A 10,000-nucleotide genomic window follows, 5' to 3' on the forward strand; every position below is an offset into this window, starting at 1 on the left:
GGGGGGGAAAAGGAAGGAAAAAAAAAACTAAGGTGGGGGAAAAGACATTAAAAAAAAAAAAAGGGATAAAAGGAAAAGGGAAAAAAAGGGAAAGGGGAAGGGGACGGGGAAAAAAGGGAAAGGGGAAAAAAAAAACAACGAACATAGGGGGAAAGGGAACAATAGGGAGGAAAGGGGACAAAAAAAAAAACGAAGAAAGGAGGACGGGGGGAGGGGGAAGCTTGAACCCGGGGAAATCCCCGAGATTCACGCCCCAAAGGGGGTCGCTGATCGCAAAGGGAGGGCCCGGGGGGCTGCCCAGTTTGAAAGAGGGGGGACGACGAGGGGCTTTGGGAGGGAGTTTTGAAAATTATGAGAAAACCGCCAGTCATGTCCCCCTGAAGTTGTTTTGTTTCTCTGGGCTTCGTTTGGGGTTTAAAGATTACTTTCCGGGTTAGGTTAAATTTAAAGTTTAGCGAAGTTAATCTAAAGTTTTGGGTCAATTTAAACAATAATTTTATATATATTTATATATTTTTTTTATATATATATATTATTTGTATTATATTTAATTTTATATATTTATATATGAAAATACATATTTTTATGAAAAATTTTCCCCCCCAACACAAAAAATTCCCCACATAAAACACCACTGAAATTTTCCCATGACAAATTCCCTAAAAGTTTAAAATAAATATGTGTTCTTTTGCGTTGTGTGTTTTGCGGGGTTGGCCAAAACCTAGACACATAAGCACATATGTATTTATCTCAGTAATTTGTCATGAGAATTACAGTATGAGTTCGTATATTATGATAATCAGTATAATGTTTGAATGAGAGATTTCCATTCGCTTTCTCCCCCGGGGCTAAAGCCCTTTTTCCCTTAAAACTATTCCTCCAGCGAATGGCACACAAAATTACGCTGTGAATCACCCACAGGAATTGCTATCCTTATCAAAAGGGGGGTAAATACAACTTAGTCTTAGAAAAATGCAGTATCCCAGGGGGGATTGGGGGGGGGCAAAAGGACATTTTTTAATTTTCTAGAAATTCTATTGTCAATAGTTTTATTTTACTATCACTGAAAATTCCCCATTTTTCAAAGTAAACGAGTCGGGCTGTTTCTCCCCCCCGGGGTTTTTTGCTTTTTGAAAAATTTTTGGGGGGGCTGGGGGAATGAAAAACGGGTCATGTGGGGGGCCGGGGGGAGAAAAATTTCTGCCTAAAAACACCTTTTGGACTTGACCCTTTGAAAAATTTAAAATTTTCCCCGGGGATTTGACAGGACCTGGGAAAAATTACACATAAAAAATTTTAAAAAAAGGCTTTGTCCAAGGGTTTTTTTTCAAAATTTTTTTAAAGAATTTTTTCTTTTCTTTTCTTTTTTACGTTCATATGTAATATAACCCTTTCGTTATGTTCACTTGAATGCATTCTGTCTCATTCGGGTTTCATTAACAAAAAACATACCCGTTGCCAAACCCCAAAATACTCTCTCATGGTGAAAATCCCATTAAAAACGTAAAAAAATTTCGTTACCTATTCATAGTTTTGAATGTTTTAAGCTAACAAAAAAAATTTTAAAAAAAAAAAAAAAACCAAAAAATTTCCGGGATTTTAGTCGGGAGAAAAAACCTGGGGGGACGAGAATAACCCCTCATGTAAAAATGTGTGTTTTTAAAAAAGTTTTTTAAACCCAAATTTAATTTGTTTTATAAATTTTTTTATATTTCATATCGATTACATCTAGGGGGACTTTTTTTCAAGTTTTTTTTTACTAAATCTATAGGGGTTTTAAATAAACTTTTAATTTGTTTTATATGTTTTTGGATTTTTTCTCTCTATTGGGGAAATCAGAGATTCTCCAAAAAAACTGTTGCTTTTCCCTTTTTAATTAAAACTCATCTTTCCCTTTACACATCTTTATCTTTTTATTTTTTAATTTTTAAAATTTTTTCTATCTATATTATTATCTTTTTTTAAAATTTTATTTTATCTTCTTCAAATTACTACCATCTAATTATTTATTTACTATCTTTATATTACCTTTTCTATTTTATTTTTCCCTTTTTAATTTTATTATCTTTTTTTACCCATCTTTTTTCTTCTTTTATCAAATTATCAAATTAATCTATCTTTATTTTTTAAAATTATATTTAAATCAAAAACTTTACCCTTTCTTTTCCCTTTATTATATTATATATTTTAAATAATTTTAAAAATATAATATATTTTATTTTTTAATTATATATAAATAATATATATATAAAATAAAAATTTATATATGTTATAAAATTTTTTAATATATATAAAATATTATTTTTTATTTTTATTTTATATATATTTTATATATTATATAAAATTATATGGGGGTGTTTTGGTTGTTTTGGTGTGTGTTTTGTGTGTGTGTTTGGGGTTTTGGTTATTGTGTTATATTTTATTTTATATATATATTATTTTATATATATATATATATGTGGTGTGGTGTTGTGTGTGTGTGTGTGTTTTGGTGTGTGTGTGTGTGTGTGTGTAGGGTTTATATTTTATATTTATATTTATATATATATTTTGTATTATATATATTAACCCACACAACCGGGACCACCACACACACACAAAACACCACACCACACCCCACAACACACCCCCCAACACACAAATATTTTTTAAAATTATATTATTATTTATATATATATTATTATATATATATATAAAATATATGTTAACAGGGGGAAAAAGGGGAAGTGCCCATGCCACAGGGGGGAATTTTTGCTAAAAGAAAAATACCCAAATTAAAAAAAAACTTTCTATTATCAAACCGTGGGACTGCTCGGGCTATTCACTTTTTACCCCACCCCATTTTCAGTGGGGGGGGCCTTTAAAGCGCCCCTCGGGATGGATAAGTTTTGGGGGCCACAGAAACACCGGCCCGAAAATCCCCCCCGCGGGAGGGGAAGACCCCCCCAACCCCACGGCCCAAACCCCCCCTTTTAGGGCCCCGCTTTTTGGGCCCCGGACCCCCGATGCGGTTTGTTTTTTCTCCTCTGACGGGATCCCCCACAGGGGTTTTTTCGGGTAAAGATCTGAAAACAGTTTTTTTATTGCAAAGGGTCTTTTTTTTTTCCCTTTAATGGTCCGGGAAATTTTTTTTAAAAGGAAAGGAAGGGTTTATTTACCTCGGGGAAAAAAGGGAAAAGTTTAGGGAAAATGATATAACGCTAAAAAATAATTTTAATTTTCCCGGGGGGCCGGGGGTTTGTAAAAAACTCAAAAAACCCCCTTACGGGGAAAAAAAAATTTTTCAGGGAAAAGGGTTACCTTTCCCCAAACCCGCAAACCAAGGGAAACCCCGGGACCGGGGCCTTCCCAAAAAGATATATTAAAACTCCATTTTTCCCACAAAATGGGGAGGGAAAAATTAATTCCAATTTTATAAAAACCGGGGGACGTTTTAATGACAAAAAAAATGTACGTGACATTTTTTTCCCAAATTCATAAAAAACCCCTTTTACTGTCACTCCTGGGCCACTTACCCCCAACTTAAGCCCGTAGGGGGGAAAAAAACGCGTTTGGGACACCCGTGTTTGTAGGTGACGGGGAAATTACCCACATCCCATCTACCTCGGGGGAGCTGGATTTTGGGTGGTTTGTCTTTCCCTTGGGGAAAAAGAAAAATTTTAAAGGGATTAATATTCAGGGAAGAGAAAAATTTTTAGGGTGTTTTTAATAAAGGGGGGATATTCATCGAATTTTGAAAATTTTGGGGCATTTTGGGTTTGTATCTTCGTAGAAAATAGTGAGGGGTTGGGAAAACATATCTTCCCCAACAAAAAATTTATTTAAAAAAAATATAAATAGAAAAAACCGGAAATAAAAAACGATGTTTAAATTAAAAAAAAATAGATAATAATAATAATGATTCGACATATTCTTAATACACATCACGATTTCACCTAAATCACGTGCTCATTTTTCCTTCAACCAAGAAGCTTATAGACAACGCCATAAAATCTTAAACTTACTGCCAGCAAATGCCTCGACGGTGCAGGAAAACCCCCTTGCTCGGAAACCTCTTATGGTGTTCAGGAAGAGCTTAAGGACACCGCCCTCTATGCTGACATTCTCGGGTCCCTTTCTGCCGAAGTACCTGAGGACAACATGCAGATAGATAGATAGGTAGATAGATAGAGATGTAAAAAAAATAGATAGACAAACATATAAATAGATAGCTATAGATGTACAAAAATAGACAAATAGAAAGATAGATTTAGCTGTACAAAAATAGATAGATAGACATATAGATAGATAACTATGGACTTAAATGAATATATATATATAGATGTTTAAGTATGATAAGTGTATTAAAGGAAGAGATAAACAGGATGGCTGGAATCCTCCTTCGGTATAATAAATCCTGAGGCGTTAGGATGGCTGGAATCCTCCTTCGGTATAATAAATCCTGAGGCGTTAGGATGGCTGGAATCGTCCCTCGGGATGATGAATCCTGAGGCGTTAGGATGGCTGGAATCGTCCCTCGGGATGATGAATCCTGAGGCGTTAGGATGGCTGGAATCCTCCTTCGGTATAATAAATCCTGAGGCGTTAGGATGGCTGGAATCCTCCTTCGGTATAATAAATCCTGAGGCGTTAGGATGGCTGGAATCCTCCTTCGGTATAATAAATCCTGAGGCGTTAGGATGGCTGGAATCCTCCTTCGGTATAATAAATCCTGAGGCGTTAGGATGGCTGGAATCCTCCTTCGGTATAATAAATCCTGAGGCGTTAGGATGGCTGGAATCCTCCTTCGGTATAATAAATCCTGAGGCGTTAGGATGGCTGGAATCGTCCCTCGGGATGATGAATCCTGAGGCGTTAGGATGGCTGGAATCCTCCTTCGGTATAATAAATCCTGAGGCGTTAGGATGGCTGGAATCCTCCTTCGGTATAATAAATCCTGAGGCGTTAGGATGGCTGGAATCCTCCTTCGGTATAATAAATCCTGAGGCGTTAGGATGGCTGGAATCCTCCTTCGGTATAATAAATCCTGAGGCGTTAGGATGGCTGGAATCCTCCTTCGGTATAATAAATCCTGAGGCGTTAGGATGGCTGGAATCCTCCTTCGGTATAATAAATCCTGAGGCGTTAGGATGGCTGGAATCCTCCTTCGGTATAATAAATCCTGAGGCGTTAGGATGGCTGGAATCCTCCTTCGGTATAATAAATCCTGAGGCGTTAGGATGGCTGGAATCCTCCTTCGGTATAATAAATCCTGAGGCGTTAGGATGGCTGGAATCGTCCCTCGGGATGATGAATCCTGAGGCGTTAGGATGGCTGGAATCCTCCTTCGGTATAATAAATCCTGAGGCGTTAGGATGGCTGGAATCGTCCCTCGGGATGATGAATCCTGAGGCGTTAGGATGGCTGGAATCCTCCTTCGGTATAATAAATCCTGAGGCGTTAGGATGGCTGGAATCCTCCTTCGGTATAATAAATCCTGAGGCGTTAGGATGGCTGGAATCCTCCTTCGGTATAATAAATCCTGAGGCGTTAGGATGGCTGGAATCCTCCTTCGGTATAATAAATCCTGAGGCGTTAGGATGGCTGGAATCCTCCTTCGGTATAATAAATCCTGAGGCGTTAGGATGGCTGGAATCCTCCTTCGGTATAATAAATCCTGAGGCGTTAGGATGGCTGGAATCCTCCTTCGGTATAATAAATCCTGAGGCGTTAGGATGGCTGGAATCCTCCTTCGGTATAATAAATCCTGAGGCGTTAGGATGGCTGGAATCCTCCTTCGGTATAATAAATCCTGAGGCGTTAGGATGGCTGGAATCCTCCTTCGGTATAATAAATCCTGAGGCGTTAGGATGGCTGGAATCCTCCTTCGGTATAATAAATCCTGAGGCGTTAGGATGGCTGGAATCCTCCTTCGGTATAATAAATCCTGAGGCGTTAGGATGGCTGGAATCCTCCTTCGGTATAATAAATCCTGAGGCGTTAGGATGGCTGGAATCCTCCTTCGGTATAATAAATCCTGAGGCGTTAGGATGGCTGGAATCCTCCTTCGGTATAATAAATCCTGAGGCGTTAGGATGGCTGGAATCGTCCCTCGGGATGATGAATCCTGAGGCGTTAGGATGGCTGGAATCCTCCTTCGGTATAATAAATCCTGAGGCGTTAGGATGGCTGGAATCCTCCTTCGGTATAATAAATCCTGAGGCGTTAGGATGGCTGGAATCCTCCTTCGGTATAATAAATCCTGAGGCGTTAGGATGGCTGGAATCCTCCTTCGGTATAATAAATCCTGAGGCGTTAGGATGGCTGGAATCCTCCTTCGGTATAATAAATCCTGAGGCGTTAGGATGGCTGGAATCCTCCTTCGGTATAATAAATCCTGAGGCGTTAGGATGGCTGGAATCCTCCTTCGGTATAATAAATCCTGAGGCGTTAGGATGGCTGGAATCCTCCTTCGGTATAATAAATCCTGAGGCGTTAGGATGGCTGGAATCGTCCCTCGGGATGATGAATCCTGAGGCGTTAGGATGGCTGGAATCCTCCTTCGGTATAATAAATCCTGAGGCGTTAGGATGGCTGGAATCCTCCTTCGGTATAATAAATCCTGAGGCGTTAGGATGGCTGGAATCCTCCTTCGGTATAATAAATCCTGAGGCGTTAGGATGGCTGGAATCCTCCTTCGGTATAATAAATCCTGAGGCGTTAGGATGGCTGGAATCCTCCTTCGGTATAATAAATCCTGAGGCGTTAGGATGGCTGGAATCCTCCTTCGGTATAATAAATCCTGAGGCGTTAGGATGGCTGGAATCCTCCTTCGGTATAATAAATCCTGAGGCGTTAGGATGGCTGGAATCCTCCTTCGGTATAATAAATCCTGAGGCGTTAGGATGGCTGGAATCCTCCTTCGGTATAATAAATCCTGAGGCGTTAGGATGGCTGGAATCCTCCTTCGGTATAATAAATCCTGAGGCGTTAGGATGGCTGGAATCCTCCTTCGGTATAATAAATCCTGAGGCGTTAGGATGGCTGGAATCCTCCTTCGGTATAATAAATCCTGAGGCGTTAGGATGGCTGGAATCCTCCTTCGGTATAATAAATCCTGAGGCGTTAGGATGGCTGGAATCCTCCTTCGGTATAATAAATCCTGAGGCGTTAGGATGGCTGGAATCCTCCTTCGGTATAATAAATCCTGAGGCGTTAGGATGGCTGGAATCGTCCCTCGGGATGATGAATCCTGAGGCGTTAGGATGGCTGGAATCGTCCCTCGGGATGATGAATCCTGAGGCGTTAGGATGGCTGGAATCCTCCTTCGGTATAATAAATCCTGAGGCGTTAGGATGGCTGGAATCCTCCCTCGGTATGATAAATCCTGAGGCATTAGCATGGGTGGGATCATCAAGAACCGTTAATTCAGAAACTTTTGGTTGTTTGATGTCATCTTGACGAGCATAAAATCCTGTCCTTCCAAGGCTATCATCAGTATCGCCTCTGAGCAAAGACTGGAGACCTTTTGCATAAGGATGATGTTCTTTCAGCCTCGCTTGAAGCTGCTCAGTCGACGAAATAACCTGGAAAGTATTCATACGGTAAGGTTAGTCACACTATGATATAAAACATGCTTAAAGTAATAATCGTATTTTCTACGTGTGTTTACCATCACTAATAGTATATAATGTTAGAGAGAATAACACAACTGATAGAAAGAGGAGGGTTACTATTATTTATAACGACTGCCCCATTTAAGATGGGAATGTATTTATGTTTAAAATTCATCATAAACTGATAGCTCAACGGAACAAACTATAATGAATCATTGTGATATCAGTTCAGCAGCATAGACTGATTCCGACTCCTATTTCCTATACCATTTCTATAAAGCAAATAATGCTATATACTTTATATTGATTTTCATATTTTCAGCTTCTACGCGAGTCACATTGGTACTTTAGTCTATTTCTTGCGTTTGATATTGTTATCTCTTTTATTCTTTAGTATGAAGAATCAAGCCACATTAATAGCTCAGATGTAAACGAACAAACAAGCATATATTTATAACAACAAGTGAATTTACAAGACTGTGAAATCACTTTGTTAAGTTAGTGGTTATTCGCTGACATTTCAAAATATTTTACTGTGTTCACGGTTTTACTCTAACGATGCTGATATAACCTGTCATATTTCGTAAATAAGTAAATACCGTTTTTAAGCTAGCTGAAATTCTTTAAACCCAGCTACAGAATCTATTTCTCTGGAGTCAGAAATAATGTTTCAGTGCATGATAGAATACCCATTAATATACATTTTTATTATGCCATTTTGATCATTATTCACAGAGTTTAAATCACCAAGGGCCTGGTACTTCATGTCCTTATGGTTACAGTCACGAAATTATTCACGCATATCAGTAATTAACGTGATTAAGATCATAAAGCAGTTAGATACTTTCCGACCAAAATTAATAACAACTTTTTTTTAGGAAATATGTGTCGTATTAATTAACCATTTAACTGACATAAAAGGTTTAGTTAACAAAATCAATCATGACAGTGATGGATCCACTATTTTTGTTTGTTTGTTTTGTTAAGATAATATTAATGTGAAATTTGTCCAGTAAAAATACCAGTCTCTCGCCATTGACCCTAAAATAACCTACGAAGTCGATAGATTAACCTGTAATGAAAAGTTTACCCATAGCAAAAATCACAAAGAAAATATATCAGCTTATTCCTTTACTTATCTACTAACAATCATATCCTATTGAGAAAATCACTGTATGCTTTCGGGTTGGCTATTCTATGGATAATAATTTCGTTAGTGATGCAATGATATGTCACCCACTACGCATTGATTGCCAGGATAATGTCACAATGAACGGAAATGTTTACATGGAATAAGGAAGTCATTATCATTGGTGTGACACAGGCGTGACATGTGTTTGCGTCATTAATTAGCGTGTACACGAGGGGTTTATGTATACGCGTTCTTGTATATACACATTTATGTACATACGAATTAAATACTGTGTAATTTTGATGAAATACATATATTTGATCATGTATAGATCTATGCATACACACGCACACATACATATCTATATCTACATTTGTATCTGTGTCTCTATCGACCTATCTATCTATCTGTTAATATTTATATTTATACTTCTCATACTCTGTGTGTGTGTGTGTGTGTGTGTGTGTGTGTAAGAGGTTATACTTTGGTAGTGAAAGCCTCAAACAAGGCCTGGTAGGACAGTGATGATAGTGGTATGTAAGTGTACGTGGGAACGGTGCTTGAGTTCGGTGGCAGCTAGCCCTAGAGGCCGGTGTTGACTGTGTGGCTGATTTCGGAACCCACGTGGACCCCACGTGGAAGCTACGTGGTTTGTGTTTGCAGGCGCCATCTTCAGCTAATGGCTTACACAAATCATGGCTATATGTAAGCCATATCGATCGGACACCAACTCGGATTTTCCTCAAGGGGGGACCATATTTGTCTGGACCTGATTGGCTGGCCTTCCCGCCCTTGCCTGCGTTGTCCTCGATCCATCTTCGGGGTTGCCCGTCCTTGTCGGGCTCTTCTTCTTGGTCCTCGGTGACATCTATTCGTTCCCGACGTCCTCACGTCCTCGAAGGTCGCGCCCAGGTCCTCCTCGACTTCGGATTCGTCCATACTTCCTCGTAGTACGTGTTTAGGTCTAAATCGTCCACACGTCTTCGCAGATCTCGTCCAAGCCCTTTTCGGCTGCGTGCTCCCCCTGTCGTCTTCGTAGGCTTTTGGATTTACTGGCATTTTAAGGCGGCTAATTCCTGCGCTGACGAGCTCCTGGAGTTTGACTGGATCCCCGGGCGTCCAGGCAGGCGGCGCCCTTCCATAGCATCCTGGGGTGACTGGTACCTGCACTGACTGTTTACCAGATCATACACGCAAGGGCCATGGTATTAAGTGTAAAGTGATTATTTGGTGATAATTAGTTATGGTGATGGTTTCACCATTAATCAATGCT

The 10,000-nt window shown here is 39.4% G+C and overlaps 1 protein-coding gene across 1 annotated transcript in view; it reads right to left on the minus strand.

Moving 5' to 3' along the window:
* The window catches only part of LOC125047015 (transmembrane protease serine 9-like), a 24,390-nt gene that overhangs the window by 10,809 nt on the left and 3,581 nt on the right, over positions 1–10,000 (minus strand). Inside the window, exons 2-3 of the mRNA XM_047645040.1 lie at positions 7,194–7,565; positions 3,593–3,639 (exon numbers count right to left, since the gene is read on the minus strand). Coding sequence (XP_047500996.1) covers positions 3,593–3,639; positions 7,194–7,565 — 419 coding nt within the window. The remainder of the gene's footprint in view (positions 1–3,592; positions 3,640–7,193; positions 7,566–10,000) is intronic.

This window comes from Penaeus chinensis, chromosome 40, assembly GCF_019202785.1.
Source record: "Penaeus chinensis breed Huanghai No. 1 chromosome 40, ASM1920278v2, whole genome shotgun sequence".
In the NCBI taxonomy this organism is placed as follows: domain Eukaryota; kingdom Metazoa; phylum Arthropoda; class Malacostraca; order Decapoda; family Penaeidae; genus Penaeus; species Penaeus chinensis.